The sequence below is a fragment of the Amorphotheca resinae genome, assembly GCF_003019875.1.
Source record: "Amorphotheca resinae ATCC 22711 unplaced genomic scaffold M430scaffold_14, whole genome shotgun sequence".
Lineage (NCBI taxonomy): Eukaryota > Fungi > Ascomycota > Leotiomycetes > Helotiales > Amorphothecaceae > Amorphotheca > Amorphotheca resinae.
In genome coordinates this window covers 43,091-62,264 of record NW_020194484.1, presented here as the reverse complement: position 1 = coordinate 62,264, position 19,174 = coordinate 43,091, and the positions used below count along the sequence as shown (strand labels likewise).

The 19,174-nt window shown below is 48.9% G+C and overlaps 6 protein-coding genes across 6 annotated transcripts; 2 read left to right on the top strand and 4 right to left on the bottom strand.

Moving 5' to 3' along the window:
- Positions 1 to 472: 472 nt before the first annotated feature.
- On the bottom strand, positions 473 to 2,514 carry M430DRAFT_70069 (hypothetical protein; the record flags this gene model as incomplete). Its single annotated transcript, XM_024869474.1, has 4 exons — positions 473 to 1,727; positions 1,786 to 1,986; positions 2,044 to 2,233; positions 2,457 to 2,514. The coding sequence occupies 4 exons, from the start codon at positions 2,512 to 2,514 to the stop codon at positions 473 to 475; spliced, it is 1,704 nt and encodes a 567-aa protein (XP_024716564.1).
- Positions 2,515 to 3,000: 486 nt separating this feature from the next.
- M430DRAFT_23060 (hypothetical protein) lies at positions 3,001 to 4,981 on the top strand (the record flags this gene model as incomplete). The annotated part of the gene is made up of 7 exons (XM_024864826.1): positions 3,001 to 3,189; positions 3,246 to 3,456; positions 3,509 to 3,728; positions 3,785 to 4,132; positions 4,190 to 4,305; positions 4,357 to 4,614; positions 4,674 to 4,981. 7 exons carry the CDS (start codon positions 3,001 to 3,003, stop codon positions 4,979 to 4,981), a joined length of 1,650 nt encoding a protein of 549 aa, XP_024716563.1.
- A 135-nt stretch (positions 4,982 to 5,116) lies between these two features.
- M430DRAFT_23059 (hypothetical protein) lies at positions 5,117 to 6,041 on the bottom strand (the record flags this gene model as incomplete). The annotated part of the gene is made up of 2 exons (XM_024864825.1): positions 5,117 to 5,671; positions 5,757 to 6,041. 2 exons carry the CDS (start codon positions 6,039 to 6,041, stop codon positions 5,117 to 5,119), a joined length of 840 nt encoding a protein of 279 aa, XP_024716562.1.
- A 719-nt stretch (positions 6,042 to 6,760) lies between these two features.
- M430DRAFT_110432 (hypothetical protein) lies at positions 6,761 to 7,690 on the bottom strand (the record flags this gene model as incomplete). Its single annotated transcript, XM_024861359.1, has 2 exons — positions 6,761 to 7,531; positions 7,583 to 7,690. 2 exons carry the CDS (start codon positions 7,688 to 7,690, stop codon positions 6,761 to 6,763), a joined length of 879 nt encoding a protein of 292 aa, XP_024716561.1.
- A 798-nt stretch (positions 7,691 to 8,488) lies between these two features.
- Positions 8,489 to 16,344, top strand: M430DRAFT_110834 (hypothetical protein; the record flags this gene model as incomplete). Its single annotated transcript, XM_024861391.1, has 13 exons — positions 8,489 to 8,960; positions 9,027 to 9,144; positions 9,201 to 9,529; positions 9,594 to 9,719; positions 9,773 to 9,976; positions 10,052 to 10,675; positions 10,722 to 14,017; positions 14,074 to 14,280; positions 14,333 to 14,410; positions 14,456 to 14,530; positions 14,581 to 14,918; positions 14,975 to 15,455; positions 15,508 to 16,344. The coding sequence occupies 13 exons, from the start codon at positions 8,489 to 8,491 to the stop codon at positions 16,342 to 16,344; spliced, it is 7,185 nt and encodes a 2,394-aa protein (XP_024716560.1).
- Positions 16,345 to 17,291: 947 nt separating this feature from the next.
- On the bottom strand, positions 17,292 to 18,822 carry M430DRAFT_129154 (hypothetical protein; the record flags this gene model as incomplete). The annotated part of the gene is made up of 5 exons (XM_024862090.1): positions 18,378 to 18,822; positions 18,283 to 18,319; positions 18,161 to 18,222; positions 17,703 to 18,094; positions 17,292 to 17,637 (listed from the first exon to the last, which is right to left on the bottom strand). Coding segments are annotated over exons 1-5 (1,023 nt in total), but the record flags the coding sequence as incomplete, so codon positions are not given.
- Positions 18,823 to 19,174: the final 352 nt, after the last annotated feature.

The window sequence follows — 19,174 nt, the reverse complement described above, 5'->3', positions numbered from 1 at the left end:
TGAAAATCCAACACCGCTGATATAGAGGCACTACAGCCTTTCCTGATCGCAGTTCAGAGAATAGAGGCGTCGATACCGTTAAATGTAGGTTGGCAAGATACAAATACATCTATGCATCTTCTAGATATAGATCACTTGATGAACCCAGCCTGAATTACAAATTACAGTTGTGTAGAGGAACAAAGTAAAAGAACTGGCGCTGTGGGATGAAAATAGAAACGGGGCGGTGGAGCGGAGGGGTGTTAGGCGTGACCCTGTGAACTCGACAAATTTTTCTGACTTTCCGGCATGTCCTGTATAAATTTCATCATCACTTGTGAGGTCAAACCAACGTGATCTTTTTCGGTTTCCAGAACCTGTACTGCTGATAATAATATAATTGTGATTATCGAATGAAAGGGGTGCTCTACCTACTACATATTCATTTTGGACTTCTAAACATCCATCCCCAAAATAACGTTCCTCCCCCAACCTAAATTCGACATATTCTGCCCCCCTCCCCTTCCTCCCATGCCTCACTCCCTACCGCCGTACGCGCATACAACAGACCCTCCGGATCATACTTCTTTTTCACATCACTCAACCTGTCCCAATTCGCCCCATAAAACTGTTCGTGCCACGCAATCTGGTCGAAATTCGCCTCATTCAAATACGTCCCTGAGCCTGGCGTGAAAGACTCTAACAGAGGGCTGATGGTATTCGTGAGATAATTTTCTCGCTCCACCATGACCGATTGCGGTACTGTCCAGTTCCACGGGGAGTAGACGATCGTGTGTAACAGAGCAGAGCGCCATGCGGGAAGTACGGCATTGGAGCCCGGGACGTTCCCTGCTACGGTGTGCGAGACATTGAGGGCTACTGCGGAGAGGGACCAGATCCCTGATGCAGTGATATTCTGGAATGCGGAGGCGACGATGGAGTTGTTCGCTTGGACCACAGAGCGAGGGATGAGTCGACTACTGATTAGGTGGGAGGAGTCCCAGACACCGGCGGGGAGGGGGCCAAAGTAGCGGGAGAAGTAATCAAAGTAGGAGGGGTCAGTGGTGATGGAGAGGGAGAAGGTTGCGTTGAGCGAGGAGAGCAACGAGGTTGTGGGCTGGAGGTAGGAGGAGATCTTGGTAGTGTTGATAGTTGGGGCTGCGATGTAGGCGAAGAAGGTGGTGGAGGTTATGCTATAGAGCGCTACGCTACCGCTATCGACGAGTGGCCCGAGATGGGATTGGAATTCTTCGATGGCTGACCAGAATGTGGATCCCGGGGCAGAAGTTGTGTTGAAGCTCAGGCTTGCGCCATTGGTTGTCCCGTCTTTGAACATCTTGGTCGTCATTGAGATCACCACCCCGAAAGTGCCAGGTCCCCCGCCGCTGATAGCCCAGTGCAGGTCAGCGTGTTTTTCGGGAGAGGTCACGATATGCTGCCCGTCTGGAGTAACAACCTCCCACTCTAGAACATGATCCGCACTCATACCATAGAGTGAGCTTAATGCAGAGTGGCCACCGCCCTGTGTGTAGCCTCCGGCAAGGCCCACCGTAGGGCAGGTTCCGCCTATGACTCGGTATCCAACCTGATGCGCCGCTTCATATGCAAGATACGCCTGTGTTCCTGCGCCCATCTTCATGGCTGGGCCACTATAGCCACTGCTGGTATAGTTCCACAGAATATCAATTTGATTCAGGTTGTGCGTCCATAGTCCTAATCCACCCTTGGCTGTGCTCTTCCCGATGAAACTGACAGGCTCTTGTCAGTCTGATGTTGCGGCGACCCTTGTCAATTTCGAGAACTTACTCATGGCCGGTGTTTTTGATAGCGATCCGTACATTGTTCTGCCGCGCGAACTTTAGACCAGCGATCACATCCATTGCAGACGAGACATTGATCGAGTAGGACACGAGATTCCCAAGCGTGCACGGCGTCTCTATTGGGTGAAAAGGGTCGCAGGTGCCGTTCTGGAACCACGGCATATCTATCGCTGAAGGATCCTGGGAACTGTGCTCCTATCAGTTTCCACCTCGCCGTCCTTGATCCTGCACTGGGCTGGCTTACTGGATCCAAGGATAGTCCCATTGCTCCGCTAAACTCTCGCATTGCTCGGAGTTGAAATTCGGAGCATGACAAGGCGAACCTTGAGGAACTGTGGCAATCAGGCGACCACCAATTGTCGAGTTGAGAGCCGACCACGCTGTGATACTCGGCCATGCAGCATCTCCTGGAAGGGATCGACAGCTAGGAGTTGCTGCTGGAATGGCATCTGCCGGGGGAATTTGAAGGGAGATGGAAAGGGCAGATACTACCACAACTGAGAAGAGCTTCATTTCGAGGGACAAGATACAAAATACTCACGAGGCCTACCGTGTGAGATCTTGACGCATTATACGCTTCGCGTTCAGAATTGAACGTCTTCATTAAACATGCTGCGCCGTACGGCCCGTAGCCCATTGAACATCAGCTCAGCTTACCGCGGAAGATGTCTCGTAGGCCGAACAGCTTCCATTTTGCCTTCTCCATGATCACCATGGATGGAGGGTCTTCATTAACCTTGCAAAAGAACGCGTACGAAGCCGTGACAAGGTCTGGGGAGGCGAGGTTGCGGTGCCATGTCCAGGAAAAGCTTAGCTCGGCTAATTGAAGGTTCGGCTGGGCTCGGGGTGGGGTTAGGGAGGGGGGGGTGTGGGTGGTGAGACAGGGGCTTATCGGCTAATCCTGTACCGAGTCTAGACTTCGGGAGTTCATGCATGTCAGGGGTTGTTGGCGAGTATAATCTGACGTCAGATTATACTCGGATTGTACTCTCCTGGATACAGATATAATCTGGCGTCAGATTATCCCGTGGGCGATTCAGCAGTACTGTAATCTGTCGTCAGATTAGGTATGCAGAAGAATGATGCCATTGCGAGGTAGGGTGGTGAAAGGGCGGTGGAAGATGGGGTCTCGATGTGCCGCACATCACCTCACCTTCGACAGCTTCCTGGTCTCCAGCCGTCCAGGTTCCCTTCGTTCATCATGTCGGCCACCATTGCAGAGAAGTCTGGTCACGTGCAAATCCCTCCTGCCCCAGCTTCAGTGGCTCAACATGACGACCACAACTTGTCTGAACTCGACGCGGAGGACGCGTCTGAGGACGAGGACAAGTATCAACATGGCCTTAGGCTAGCCATAGTGTTGTTTGCCGTTGCTCTTGGCGTATTTCTGGTAAGAGTTTTATCATCACTTTTTACCTTTTTCACGCCCAGCTCATACTTGCGCAGGTGGCCCTGGATATGACAATTGTGACAACAGCAATCCCACGAATTACAGATGACTTCCATAGTGTCGACCAAGTAGGCTGGTATGGATCCGCCTTCTTCCTCACCCTCGCTTCATTTCAGTCCTTCTGGGGAAAGCTGTACAAATTCTCTCCCGTCAAGATAGTTTTCCTAGCTTGCATCACGATCTTCGAGATTGGCAGCTTGATCTGCGGTAACCATAAGGCCCTTACACTTAACGATGACAAGTGACTGACATTTTCCAGCTGTTTCACAAAATAGCTCAACTTTGATTGTGGGCAGAGCAATTCAAGGATGGGGTGCTGCTGGTATTATCAGCGGTTGCTATATCATGATATCTCTGGTTGCAGTTCCAAGCAGAAGAGCCGGCTTCACGGGACTAATTGGTGCCGTGTATGGCATGGCTAGTGTTATAGGCCCTCTTATAGGCGGCGTTTTTACCGATAAGGCATCGTGGCGATGGTGGTGCGCAATTCCCAAGACCATTAAGGAATAGAACCTGACAGCTGATTACCACGAAGCTTCTACGTCAATCTTCCTATTGGCGGCACATCTCTCGCGCTGATTCTGATATTCCTGAAAACTTCGGGTGTTCCGGCACCGGCACCACTGCGAGAAAAGGTTCTGCAGTTGGATCTCCCAGGGACAGCGACGGTTTTAGGCAGTCTGACATGTCTTCTCCTTGCCTTGCAGTGGGGAGGGACAACTCGAGGCTGGGGGTCATCAGAGGTAATTGGGACACTGGTTGGATTTGTTTTGCTAGCAGCAGCTTTTGCTGGAATCCAGATCCAATCAAAGGAGAGAGCTGCTATTGTGCCTAGAATTTTCGGAAAGAGAATGATCATGGTGTGCTGCATATATGTTTTCTTGTAAGTTTACTGGATATTCGTTGGACCCTGGGTGGAATGGCTAATCATTATCTTCAGCCAATCGGGAGCCAACTTCCTTTTCACCTATTACATCCCTATATATTTTCAGTCCATAGATGGGACGTCTGCAGCTGAGAGTGGAATTCGCAATCTGCCCCTTATTGTTGGATCCTGTAAGATTCATGCTCTTGGTTATTTACACCACATTACTGACTCAGATGCAGCCCTCTTCGCTGCCATCAGTGGCGTTTCTGTTGGCATCATTGGCTACTTCGTTCCATTCCTTGTTCTTGGGAGCGCTATCTTCACCATAGGTGCAGGCCTTGTCTATACTCTAGACATAGGCAGTTCTGCGGGCAAATACATTGGCTATCAGATCATCTTAGGTGTTGGCCAAGGATTATGTATCCAGATTCCAGTTATTGCCGGCCAGGCATTCTCTCAGACTGAAGATATTCCTACAGCAACCGCGATGGTGCTTTGTACGTTTCAGCTTCCCGGAGATTAAATACACGGTTGGACCTGCTAACCTTTTGCACAGTCTTTCAGATGATGGGAGGTGCAGTATTTGTTTCCGCAGGACAGAGTGTATTTGACAACATACTCCTCCGGCAGATTCGAAAACTTTCTCAGACCATCAATCCATCAATTGTGCTAGAAATTGGCGCAGGTAGTCTTCGAGATGCTTTCTCGGGCTCTGAGCTAACTACAGTCCTTGAATCCTATATGAGCGGACTGAAAGCAGCTTTTGCTTTTGGTACTGGCGTTGCCGGAGTTGCTGTTCTCGTGAGCCTCTGGGCCCCATTTAAAACTATCAAGGGAAAAGCAGTCATTACTGGTGCGGCTTGACTTATAGTGTCCCAAGCAGAATAAGGCGCCTGGATCCTCATAGAACAGCTGCTTCGCAGCACTGTGTAGAATTAAAGAAAGGTGCCAAGGATTCACAAGATTTTGACGTCTTTTATCTTGTAACACGAGCGAAATCTACACCAGGCCCGCCATAGCAGCCAGCTCCTCAATTAAATCACATATTTCCTCACTAGCAGATTGCGGAATCTCATGCCCCCCACCATGCTTCAAGGTGACTTTCTGCGTGCACATCTCCGCAAGGTCAATGCTATGTCTTCTCCACGGATCTGCCGCCCCATATAAATGCGCGGTTGGAAGTGAAATACGGACTTTATCCACACTGGGATGGAACATGTTATAGTACGGTCCCTCACTCCATTCATCTTGCTTATCGATCGCAAATCCGGTTGTCAGTGAAGCGGATTTGGATTTCACGGGAGAGGGATTAGTTATGCGCTCATCGCTGCGTAGGAAATAATCCTCGGGGATGAGGTATGGTGGTACTGTCGTGGTGCGAGGAGGTGTCAGCGCCCGTGTTGACTGGATTCCGAAATAGGTGCGCGAGTCGATACCGTGGGCCATGGTCTTGGAAAATGGAAGGGGGGAGCAGATAAAGAATGCAGCACGGAATGGTGACGGGAGGCGGTCAAGCTCGTATTGGAGAAGGAGACTTGCTGCAAGTGCAGCACCCTTTATGTTGAGAGGAGAGAAATTCAGTAGGGTTCGAAATACGTTGGGATGTACATGTACTGTAGAAGAGAATAAAAATAAATACCTGGCTAAATCCCATGACTATTTGAAATGGGCCTTGGTCCTTGATGATTTCTTCGACTTTTTGATGCGCTCTCGAGACACCCGCTGTTGATGGTGAGGTATACCAACATCGATATGGGCCGCTGAAGTACTCGGCCGCTCCTGGAGATGGATCGCAGAACTGTTCGGCATCGACGAATTGGAATTGGTAGTATTTTGGAAGAAGAGCCCTGAAACTAGCTGTCTGTATAGCAAACACCTCGGAATTCACCCCCATTCCATGTAAGCATAGTATTTTCACTGACATTGTACCGAAAATATAAGTAATTGTGCAACTTATATGATTAGGAAGGCTAAGTTTTCAAAGGCATTCTCCAAAAATTGCCTTGCAAGTTCTTGAGGGTTAAGTAATTAGCTCGGCCCAGATCTGAAGTCTTCGCTGTCAGTAACAGGAGTCGGGTTTGAACCACTAGCTATGCTGCTATACACCATTGAAGAACCACAAGATGCCAGGTGTAGCATGTTTCATGGTTCAAATTGCTTACGCTGACAGGTCCAAACGCGTGCTGACGGGAACCGGCATTACCAGTAAGGAATAATCAAATAACCCTGAATAGGTATATAATTCCTGTACTTACGTAAGGGGATTATTGTAACGTACTTCTTGTTTCACTTTTATGTATGAGAGTTAGATAGTACTCATGGCATTCATTGGTCACACCGGAATATCATTTCTCGGTGCGACTAGGCAATTGATATGCTTCTCCCGATTGAAAGCCACCTAGTGATGAACACCTTTTTGGTGATGAAAAACACTGAATCAGCAAACACTCTTTTGATGATCATCACTAGTCTACCTGATGATCATGCCCTTTTCATTCATCAAAACGAAGTATCAGAAATCTACATATTCATTGCGCCTTGCGTACGTAAAGGAAGGGCTAGAATGTAAAAAGCCGTCTTCCCTTTCCTGGCACATACGTATCTCAAGCTTCCATGCCTTCTGATTTTCTCCTTCGACTTCCTCTAGAGTTCCTTCAAGAAGTCAATCTGGGTCTTCATAAGAACCGGAAAACTTTCCCCTGAAAGAATATCCATGTGGCCTTTGTTTGGTTCAACGTGTCTCTTCTTCGGCGCCAGTATGCTATCAAATATCTTTTTCTGGTTTTCAGCCAGACTAATCTGATCGTTTTCAGGGGTCAACATCAAGACTGACGTGGGTGCTATTTCGGGTAGCAAGCCAAAGGGTTGCCATGCCGCGATGTGATAGTAAGACTGCAATGTTGTACTATTGCGATAATTTGGTGCTGATTTCTCTGCATTCAATATGAGAGAAAAGTCCTCCTTGGCCGTTCCAACCCCAAAGCCTACTGGGTTCTCGCCAGCCTCCGTCAGAACTGGGAGGCAAAAAGGTGGGTTTCCTTGAGCTTGTGATGCCCTGTCTTTCATCGTCTTTGCCAGAACTTTTGATTTCCTGCCGCCAAAGGTAAAATCTGTCAGTGGACAGACTGATATCACGAACTTCGCTCGTTTGTCCAGCGCCGCTGAGTTCAAGGCAACGATGGCGGCAAATGAGAATCCCCAGAAGCCAATCCGAGTCTCATCTACGAGGGGGTGGCGGCTCAAAAAGGTGAGAGCGTCAGAGTAGTCCTCGATTTGCTTTTGCGGGTGGATATGTTGTCGTGGAAGACCTTCGCTGGCTCCAGTCGAACGCGGATCGTATATGAGGGCCGTAATATTAGCCGCTTGAAAAGCCTCCGCGACCTCGGGCACAAACATCTCCTTAACACATGCAAACTAAGTTTGGCTGTTAGTTGGAATCGTGGAAGAGTTTGGGATAAATCATACACCTGGTGTCAAGATGACGGCCGGTCCATGTCCTGTAGCTAAGTAGAGGCGACCTTGTAACTTGAGGCCATCAATCGTTGTAAACTCAACTTCTTCCTGCCGAGACATGTTTAAAGATCTCTTATGTTCATAGAAGGAAGATAAAATATTGCACCTTCACAGAAATAAACAGTGAGTAGAAGGGAGACACTAAATGCTTCACGTAGGAATTTAATGCCAGCCCTGTCTTCTTGCTAAGAGTAGGCATAACAGGTGTCCCACCGCCAAGACAAATAGCCAATGAGGTATAATGACATATTGGACTTCTGTGGTGCTATAGGATTCTTATCTTACAGATAAGCAGAATACGCGCTTCTAAGTTTTTGCTGACCGTAAGCTAAGGTACAGTATTAACGCTCTTGACACATTTACCTCGGTTACAAGCGATAGGTAAGGATACCTAAGGCAAACAGGGTAATTACCGAAGTGACAATTACTACTGCACAGATTTGGCCAAGACCTGTAATCAACATCAACCACGACGACGTAAGCAGCAGGTGTTTCATGCACAACAGGTCTTACGACTCGATGCCCTCACAATCGAAGTTCATAGCCGAAGCTATAATCGCGTTTCATGGCCATGGTGTGCCATGCCGACTTACGAAAGATGAAGCGTTTAAAGGGCGTGTCAGCATTTTCCTGTGCTTACTCTTACCAGTAGATGTGTGGACCGCTGCGTGTAAAATGTTTACTCTTTCTAAGCATTTGTGGATTTTCTCAGAGGTTATAGTGGTGGCTCTGAAGTGTGATTGTCTCCAAATAAGTCTGAAAAATCGCTGTTTTCGTACTGATCAATGATTAGTCCATCGACCAGTATCCTGGTTTCTCCTACTGTAGTCAAACCTAAGTCAGGCTTTCTCGGAAACCATGGTGTTGAACGATAATTCGTCTCTTTCGGGTCACATCCCTCAATCATATATTGAACCTTCTACTCAACAACTGAAGCCTGTCTATCGTCAGGATCCAATCGCTGTCGTTGGTCTTTCAAACCGCCTGCCTGGTCATAGCAACACACCCACGAAATTATGGGAGTTCTTAGAACGTGGTGGAGTCGCTGAGAATACCCCACCGAAGTCACGATTTAGCCTTGACGGACATTATGATGGCTCTCTCAAACCTCACACAATCAAGACACCGGGTGCCATGTTCCTGGAGGACATGGACCCGGCAGAATTCGATGCAGCGTTTTTCAATATCTCCCGCACCGATGCTATTTCGATGGACCCTCAGCAGAGGATGCTTCTGGAAGTCGTCTATGAGGGCCTTGAAAATGCTGGAATCAGCCTTGAAAAAATTAGCGGCGACGCATTTGGATGTTTCGTTGGTTCATACGCCGTTGGTGAGAACATCAATCCCCCTCGTAGAAGATGATGTGTACAAGAATTCCGCTCAAATACAATACTAGATTATCAGGACATGCAAATGAGAGACCCCGAAGATCGACCATCAGGAATCACTATTGGTGCCGGCCGGGCTATTCTAAGCAACAGAATCAGTCATTTCCTAAATATAAAAGGGGCAAGGTACGCAACAGACCCGCGCGCTTACTTTCGTTCAGTGGTTAACGGGTTTTCTCTAGTATGACCATTGATACTGCTTGCTCAGGCAGTCTGGTGTCCGTTGATGTGGCCTGTCGCTACTTACAAACACGTCAACTAAGCGGCGCCATTGTAGCCGGCGCCAATCTTTATATGAGCCCAGATCAGAATCAAGATATGGGCGCAATGCGGACTGCCTCGTCTGCAACCGGAAAATGTCACACATTTGATGCCAAAGCCGACGGATATTGCAAGTCCGAGGCTGTGAACTGTGTCATCCTGAAGCGGCTTGAAGACGCACTGCGAGATGGTGACCCAATTAGAGCGATCATTCGTGGCACCGCAACGAACTCAGATGGCTGGACGCCAGGTATGTGACCACTTATTTGCCCGATTACGCTTGTTCATTAAGGACGCCGATTTGACATTTATAGGAATTGCGAGTCCAAGCGCAGAGGCACAAGCCGTTGCAATTCGCGCCGCATACGCAGCCGCGGGTATAGATGATGGCTTCCACCAGACTAACTATTTGGAATGTCACGGGACAGGAACTCTGGCAGGTAAGAGTTACTATAACGTATACAAACTGCTAGAAACTAATTGGTTTTTAAAGGGGATCCTGTCGAAGTAGCTGCTGCTGCGTCTGTTTTATGCGAAGGTCGATCCCCGAGTAATCCTCTTATAATAGGATCAATCAAGAGTAATATTGGTCACTCGGAGCCTGCAGCGGGAGTATCTGGTCTCCTCAAGGCAGTGCTCGCAATTGAGAAGGGAATCATACCTGGCAACCCGACATTCGTCGATCCAAATCCTCGAAGTAAGTTTGCAGCAATCGCGGCATGCCACCTGACACCTAAGTTGATGAACCAATCGTACTGATTTCGCTGAATAGTTGACTTTGATGGCCTCAAGGTTCGCGCTTCTCGGACGTCAATTAGATGGCCAGATACAGGCAAACGCATTGCGAGTGTGAACTCATTCGGATATGGTGGCTCTAATGCACATGTTGTCTTACAAGATGCCCAGTCATTCTTGAAGGATTATCAAATTCGGCCGCACACGTCATCTTTTGCTGCGAGAAATTTCGACAATTTTTTGGACGATGATGATGATGTTGGAGATGCAGCACTTGCCAGGCCAAATATCTTGGTCTTTTCAGCAAACGATGAACCCTCGCTCAAATCTTACTATGACGCCCTGAAACGACATCTGATTAATCCCGTTGTGAATATCAAGTTATCTGATCTGGCATATACTCTTTCGGAACACCGAAGCCGACATTTCTACAGGGGTTACCTGGTGACAACCAAGCTCGATCTGCCAGAGGGCGCTCTTGTGATAGGCAAGAAAAGTAGTGAGGTTCCCAAGGTTGGCTTCGTGTTCACCGGTCAGGGAGCTCAGTGGTCGCAAATGGGTAAGGGGATTATTGACCATTATGATGGAGCCAGGCCACTGTTGCAGCGTCTAGATGCTGCCCTTCAAAAATTGCCGACCCCCCCAAGCTGGTCGATTATTGGTAGGTCTTGAGACTGAATTCCTGGGTCTTGACTAATACCATTCAGATGAATTATACGAAATACGCAGTCCGGCGCATCTTCGTCGTCCAGAATTCTCACAGCCCTTAGTCACCGCACTCCAACTAGTTATCCTGGCTGCGTTGACCGAATGGGGCATACATGCTCAGAGTGTTGTCGGCCACTCCTCTGGCGAAATTGCTGCTGCGTGTGCAGCGGGATATCTTACTCCGGAAGATGCCATCAAAATTGCGTTTTACCGCGGTCAAGCAGCGAAAGAACTTGAATCAGAAGCACACGATGCCGTTGGAATGATGGCTGCCGGGCTTGGTGCCGCGGAGGTAGAGCGATACCTCTCTGGAGTCGCTGATACCGTTCAGATTGCTTGCTTTAATAGCCCCAGCAGCGTCACCCTTTCCGGCAAGGTGGCAGATCTAGAAGTCGTCAGAGAACGACTGCAAGCTGACTCTCACTTTGCCCGAATGCTTCAGGTCAATTTGGCATACCATTCCAAGTATATGAAGGCAATCGGCGAGAAATACGAAACTCTTCTAAAGGATAACTGCGATAAGCCGCTGAACGGCAATCCGGCCGTGTCCTTGTTCTCTTCTGTCACCGGAATCAACCACAATGAGCCGATGGGCGCGTTATACTGGAAGACTAACATGGTGTCTCCGGTTCGCTTCGACGAGGCATGTACCTCACTTTTGTCCGAGCGTAACGCTGCTGATTTTCTGATTGAAATTGGTCCAAGTGGCGCATTGGCGGGCCCAGTTGGACAGATCAAGAAGGCCCTACCAGGTCAAGGCGCAAATATTCAATACTTTGCTTCCTCCAAGAGAGGCCCAGATTCATTCAACGCGCTGTTTGACGTTGTGGGACGTCTTTTCATTTCTGGACTGCCAGCCAACATTCGCAAAGTCAATAGAGATGAAAGGCTTACCGACTCTCTCAACCCATCAACGATTGTTGATCTGCCAAACTACACCTGGAACCATAGCACTAAGTACTGGCACGAGAGTGAGGCGAGTAAGGAGTGGCGATATCGACCTTATGTCCATCATGACCTTCTTGGATCCAAGATCCTCGGTACAGCTTGGTCAGCACCCACTTTCTCCAAGATTCTGGATATCAAGGACATACCTTGGTTGAAAGACCACAAAATGGGTCCAGATACCGTCTTCCCTGCCGCTGGATTTTGTGCCATGGCTGTCGAAGCTCTTTTCCAGAGTACTCAAAAGACCAATGCCGTTGATGGTGTTTCGAAAGCGAACCAACTCTGCTACAGGCTGCGAGATGTCAAGTTTGATAATGCGCTGGTTCTCGATGACAACGAGCCTACCAAAATCAAAACAATCCTCTCTCCTTATGCTACCGGATCTAAAGGATCCTGGTATCAATTTAAGGTCATTTCATCTCAGGATGATGTAATTCGAGAGCATTGCTCTGGCCTGGGTCGATTAGAGAACATTTCTTCCGAAGATGTCTCCAGTGTTGATGCGGAACCACTCAAACATACTTCGCCAGGACACCTCTGGTACAAGGCCATGGCCGATGCAGGTTATGGATTTGGTCCTGCCTTTCAAAGGCAACTTGAAGTTGAGTCTACTTCTGGGCAGCGTACCAGTCGCTCTCTTGTTGACCTTAGAGAGCCACCATCCGCATGGTCAATTCAGTCTCCATACCCATTACACCCAGCATGTATAGATGGGTGCTTTCAGACAGTGACTCCCTCTCTCGTCGCTGGTATCAGATCGAATATCAAGTCTGTGCTCATTCCCGCCTTGATTGATGATCTGGTCATCTTCCCAAACACTTCGCGCCCAGACAGAGGAGTCTCGGTGACGAGCTCCAAATACGTGGGTAAAGGCCGGCAAGATGACGATAAGAACTACACTTCCAGCTGTACCGTCCATGATCCAGAGACCCAGAAAACGATATTGCGTCTTACAGGCCTGCACTATCATCGCCTCGACACCGGCACAGATCCCCTGGCATCGCACACGCTCAATTGCGTCACATGGAGGCCCGATGTGACTTTCATTTCATCCCAACAACCTTTTCCCTCGATCAAATCGGACTTACCAGAGACTCTTGACTATTTGATCGATTTAGTGGCACATAAGAAGCCGGGATTAAATATCCTGGAGATTAATCTCGACAGCGGGGACGAGTCGACTGTGTGGTTTGGAAAAGGCGACAAACAAATCAGAGCGGCATATCAGGTATACAATTTCATCTCAGCGGATGCGGTTGCCCTGGTCAATGTTGAGAGCGAACTTGGGTCTCAAAGAAGTGCAAGTTTCTCCCTCTCGGACTTAACAAAGCCCGACGCCATCCCCTTTGATGCCAAGTTTGATCTTGTCATTGTGAAAGCGGTAGAAGTAGCTGCCAACATTGCATCTCAAGTGGTTTTGAATGCTCATTCTGCAGTTGCTCCTGGAGGCCACGTCTTATTCGCTCAATATGGAACGATCTCCACATCTCAGGCAGTCCTAATTAATGGCTTTGCCCATGGAGAGGATCTTGAGACCATTATTAGCTCCAGCGGGCTTCATATTGTGTCCAAGGTTATCTTCGACAAACACCGGAACATACATCTCGCACGATTGGTTCCGCCTGAATCTGCTCCAACTTCAACATCCACAGCAGTCAAATTGGTGAACTTCCGCTCTGCCACCGCTCTGATTGCAAGCATCAAGTCCGAGCTACTACAAGCTGGCCATATCATTGAAGAACATGATGCGAGAAGTCCTATCTCTCAGGATGACATTGTGATGGTCCTAGATGAGCTCTCTGACCCTCTTCTCACAAGTATTTCTGGATCTGAATGGGACGCTGTGAAAAACATCATCAGCCAGCGCTCAAAGCTTCTTTGGGTCACAAGTGGCTCGCAGATAAATGTCACTCATCCTAATTTGGCGCTTGTGCATGGCTTGTTCAGGACAATTCGTGCAGAGGATCCGGGGTTGAGCTTGACCACACTAGATGTGGAATCACCAGCCGCTCCTTCCACTATCTCCGCCATCTCAAGCTTAATTAAGGCCTTGACGATTCCAGCAGCCAAGACATCGGTCGAGAGTGAGTATGTCGAGCGCGGTGGGGTCATTCATGTGAGCAGAATCCTTCCGGACGGTCCAGTGAACGCATTCAAGGACACGGAGTCAACAGGTGAAAAGTTAGAAGTGCTACCGCTGCATGAAAATGAGAATTGCACCCGACTAAGAGCAGAGCGTCTTGGCACGCTCGACTCTCTCGTCTTTGGCGAAATCGCTGCAAAAGAGCTTCCTATCCGAGAGAACTGTGTCGAGGTCGAGATATATGCCGCTGGGTTGAATTTCAAGGTAAGCCCCAAAGAGATTGTTTTAGTTCTTGAACCATGGCTAAATCAAAATCTAAGGATGTCGCTGTAACAATGGGTATTGTCCCAGAGAACGAGCACCTGCTTGGATTAGAGGGTGCGGGTATCGTCAGGCGAGTCGCGAAGGATGTGACACGGTACAAGCCTGGCGATCGAGTGGTGGTCTTCGAGAAGGGAACTTTTGCAAATAGAATTCAGGTTACGAGCGAGCGAACTCACCACATTCCAGATGATCTAGCTTTCGAAGTAAGCTGTCGACCACTCAATGATCCAGGAGGCCTTGCTAACAAGATATCAGGATGCCGCCACTATTGTAGGAGTCTATCTTACATCTCTCTACTGCCTAATCAACCTGGGTAATATTACCGAGGGAAAGGTGAGTACCCACTACGTTTACTTACGAATCTTCTGACATTTTCAGTCTGTCTTGATACATTCGGCAGCTGGAGGCATCGGCATCTCAGCTATCAGACTCGCTCAATATAAAAAAGCCGAGGTCTGGACCATGTGAAATCTTTCATATCCATCAATAGCTAATAATATTAGATTTTTGTCACAGTCGGTACCGAAGACAAGCGTCGGTTCTTGACAGAGACATTTGGTATTCCGGCCTCACATATGTTCTCCTCACGATCAACCAGCTTTGCAAAGGATATTCTAGCTGCGACAAATGGACGTGGGGTAGATGTCATACTGAACTCGCTCACCGGCGAGCTTCTCGACGAATCCTGGAGAATCTGTGCCGATGGCGGAACTATGGTCGAGATTGGCAAGAGAGATATTCTTGATCGTAACCAGTTGTCGATGGAACCCTTTGACCGAAATTGCTCTTTCCGAGCTCTTGATTTCTCCCACAAGCAGATTACTGACGTTTTAATTGCCGAGTAAGTTCTTCCCTGAGAACCCTTACAAACTTCAACCTGACTTACTGGTAAAATAGCCTCCTGACTCAAATCTTCGATCTATATGCAAAAGGATACGTTAAACCCGTTCATCCGATCAGAACCTTCTCATTTACAGATATCCCATCTGCATTTGCCTACATGCGTTCTGGCAAGCACATAGGAAAGATTGTCATTTCTGACAGCAAAGACGCAAACGTAAGCGTACCCATTCGTCGTGCTCCAAAGACACTGGCACTCAAGCCCGATGTCGCGTATCTCATCGTCGGCGGTTTGAAGGGTCTTTGTGGCAGCTTAGCTATTTCGCTGGCTCAGAACGGTGCGCGCAAGCTCGTCGTTATGTCACGCAGTGGCTGTGGCGATGACAGGTCGCAACGTATCATCAAGGACTGCTTATCACATGGATGCACCATCTACGTTGCAAGTGGAGATGTTTCAAACATAGCAGATGTGAGGAGGGCCTTTGAAAGCGCTCAAGTGCAGGTCAGAGGCGTTGTGCAGGGTGCTATGGTTTTGAGGGTGAGTGGTTCTCTGCCATAAAGAACTAAAACAGGATACTTACAAGGCATAGGATAAACCTTACGAGGCCATGACAGTTGATGAGTACCATACAACAATCTCCAGCAAGGTGTCTGGTACTTGGAATCTGCACAAGGTCGCACTTGAGAAGAATATAGAGCTCGACTTCTTCACTCTGTTGTCCAGCGTCTCTGGAATTGTAGGACAGAAGGGCCAAGCAAACTATGCAGCGGCGAACGTTTTCATGGACGCCTTCGCCTCATACCGCCAGTCTCTAGGCCTCCGTGCCAACTCAACTGATCTGGGTGTTATCGAAGATGTTGGCTATGTCGCTGAACAAGGGGGAATGCAACAACACTTTGACAAGACGCTCTGGACGGGCATCAACGAGAGCATGTTATGCAAGATCCTTGGATACTCTATTCTCCAGCAACTCGATCCACTCAATTCAGACACCAGTTCGCAGCTCATCACTGGCATTATGGTCCCTCAGCCGGAGGACTCTACACTGCTCAAAGACGCCCGCTTCAGCGGTCTTTGTATCCCTACTGACGACGATGGTTTGGGCCCATCCAAATCAGGTGATGATGCGAGCAAGGACATCAAGACCTTCTTCGTGCTGCTGCGTTCCAAAGCGGAGGCTCCTGTCGTGCTCACCTCTGCCGTCGACATCGTCAACAAGCAATTCACGAAGATGCTCCGGCTGCCCAATCTCGTTGAGCCCGGGAAAGCGTTGACGGCATACGGACTGGACTCGCTGGCGTCTGTGGAACTGCGGAATTGGATTCGCAATGAGTTAGGGGCCGAGCTAACGACTTTGGAGATTAATAATGCGCCGTCTTTGTTTTCGCTGTGTGAGAAGATCATTTCAAAGATAAAGATTAGTTAGAGGATTCGTTTGCTTGTAGGGTTGAATATTTATCGAGTAGGTTTTCGTAGTAGACTTTAGAATGAGATTTGTTTTGGTCCTTGAACTTTAACTCAGAGAGCTCCCGTCAGTCAACGGCAAACTTTAAGGTACCGCTCCTCGAGGAGGCTACCTAGGTACGGTAGTTATGCGCCGCCATGAACCTCACCCTCAACTATTCTAAACCTGTTACTGTTTCTGATACCAGTATACCCTCTGTAATAATCGTGTTATAAGGCCCTACCTCTCAGGGGGCAGGAGGGCACCGATGCATCACTAGCCAAAATCAATGTTGTTTCTCTTCAGCTGGCCCGCGGGACTTCTGTTCGACCACAGCACGAGCTCTTCTTAGTGTTTCCGCTTATGATGAACCACTCCCTTAACATCCACTCTACTACCTGACTTAGGGGTCGGCTTTTTGGAAGTGGGCCAAGTAATTTTGTACGGTAAATTACGTTCGGTTGGGGGAAGAGAGGGGGTGGGTACCCCGAGGAGGTGTTTTTTTTTGGGGGGAGGGGGGGGGGGGGGTCCCCTAAAAGCACGGGCCGGAACATCAAAACGCCTCCTGCCTATTATAGTACCCGAGCCGCCAATAAGATTCTCCCATGGCAGAGCTACGAGAGATTCGGAACTCGAGAAAGTGAACTTCTATAGGTATCTATTTAGTTATACATGTCAAATATCGCCTCATTTCCCATACATACGCCAATGGCGGTAAGAAGAGCGCCAATTTTTATTTTTTACCGAACACCCTAATACACAGAAAGAATCGGAACCCCGCCATATACCCCTCGTACTTAATCCTTCAACGACGGCTGACTTGTCGAGGTCTGGCTTATATATGTCTTCACCACGATTGATTTATCGGGTACCGGCTGCTGTGACTCGTCATCCCCAGAGCTCCCTAACCGGGTCTCATAGATGCCACCTGTCGCATTATTCGTCAGGTATATCTCGTCATCGTCTGGCCTCAATTTGCCGATGTAGGCACGTCGGTCGAAGCTCTTAAGGTCGTTGCCTGATTTGCTATTGGACAGGTTGTAGTAGCCCGGAGTCCTCTCCAGTTCGTGGGAGGCGCTTTGCTTGTTGGAACTGACGTAGTTGCGGAAGACAATGCGCAGCAGAGGACCCAGCACTGGGAGGCAGGCAGAAAGGATGCCGATGGACGGTTCGACGGAGGACCAAATGAAGACAGGACCCATGATCCAGCTGAGGTCGGTATCGGATAGGAGCTTGACGAGATAGTAAATCCGGACAATGCTAGCGACGCACACACTATCATGGTATTAGCCATCTCGCTCTGTCGAAGGGAGGAGGTGCTTGTCCTTAAATTGACTTACAACGACCCGAGTAGCATGATCCCGATGACAGTGAACTTGCGACGTCTTGACATCTGGAGCTTGTAGATCTTGGGGATTGGGCAGGCGAGGATGAAAATGTCAATCAACATGTTGATGATACCGGCGACCAAAAAGAACACATTGACGTTGATACATTTCCCCTTGGCGGTGGGGTCGAGATCGCGATTCCAGAAGTAAGGAATGGGCTGGCAGCTCCCGAGCATCGTCGCCCAGACCGTGATGGCGTAGCCAACCGTCAGGAAGGTACACGTGTACAAGGCAATATTGAAGCCGCGGCTGCCAGAGCCGAAGATGCGGGAGTAGAAGGAGATGATGGAAAGCTTAGTGAACGAGACCGAAGCGGCGTAAACAAAGGTATACGAATAGAGAATCTAGGAAAGCCAACACGTCAGATCCCGAAACGTCTTCTATTCAGGGCTGCTTGCCTTGAGGATGACTAGTAGTTTTTTTGCCGTTATCATCGGCGCCCACAGATGCTTTCCTGCGCCAAAGAAGCCACCTGCAGAGAGAGAAGGTTAGAGACGTCATATCGAACATGGAAGTCGCATAGAAAGCTTACTTGCTATGCTTAGCCCGGCGGTACAATATACAAAGAACTGCATCGCGTGTAAGCAATAGGCCCCAAGGAAAGACGAAGGGAAGGGATTGACGCACCAGGGCAACGAGGATGAGGTAGTCATCTGCCACCAACGCTGTTTGCTGCATTCTCCGCGCACCCAGGCGGAGAACGACAGCGGTAGTGGCAATAACCGTCAGAACAATCACGGCCGCATTGTTGCCGGGTGTGGCGTTGTCCTTCAAGTTGAGACCCGAGGGCGGAGGCCCAAAAGGCGAAGACATGCCGTGGGGATTGGGAGTGCGTGGTGGCGTTCCTGGCGAAGGAGAAGAAGAGATGTGGAGGGATGGCAAGAATGGGGCACGGCAAAAAACATGTGACTGGCTTGAGTTAAGGAAAAGGCAGAGATCATATCATCGGAACGGGTGTTCTGGACGAGTCTGATGGGAACCACGACCAGGCCGGCTGGATTGTCGTCGAGGCTGGACGTCAAAGACTTAATATACAGTGGTTTTTCCCATGCGAACAGACATGGGATTCCATTTCCAGCTTTCTCCTTTTCACGACAGCGACGGTGCGAAGGTAAATAATACTGATGGCTCGCTAGTGTCAATTGCACTAACTGACAAGATGATCAGCAGTTTCCTGTCTAACCCATGTCGACTAAAGTGTCACGTTAGCCGCTGGGCTTTCTCGTACTACTCCACAGCGCCAGGCTATTTCTAGTTGTTGTACCACCTCCCCCCGGCACTAGACCCCGGTGCGAAGAGAGCGCGGAGAGGTGCTAGACAAGGAGCGCCCTAGTCGCTCTGTACTTAGAGACGTACGGGACTGACAATGCCTAGTTAGGGGGTCGTGTAGATGGAGGATATACGGTATATAGTCATAGGACGCG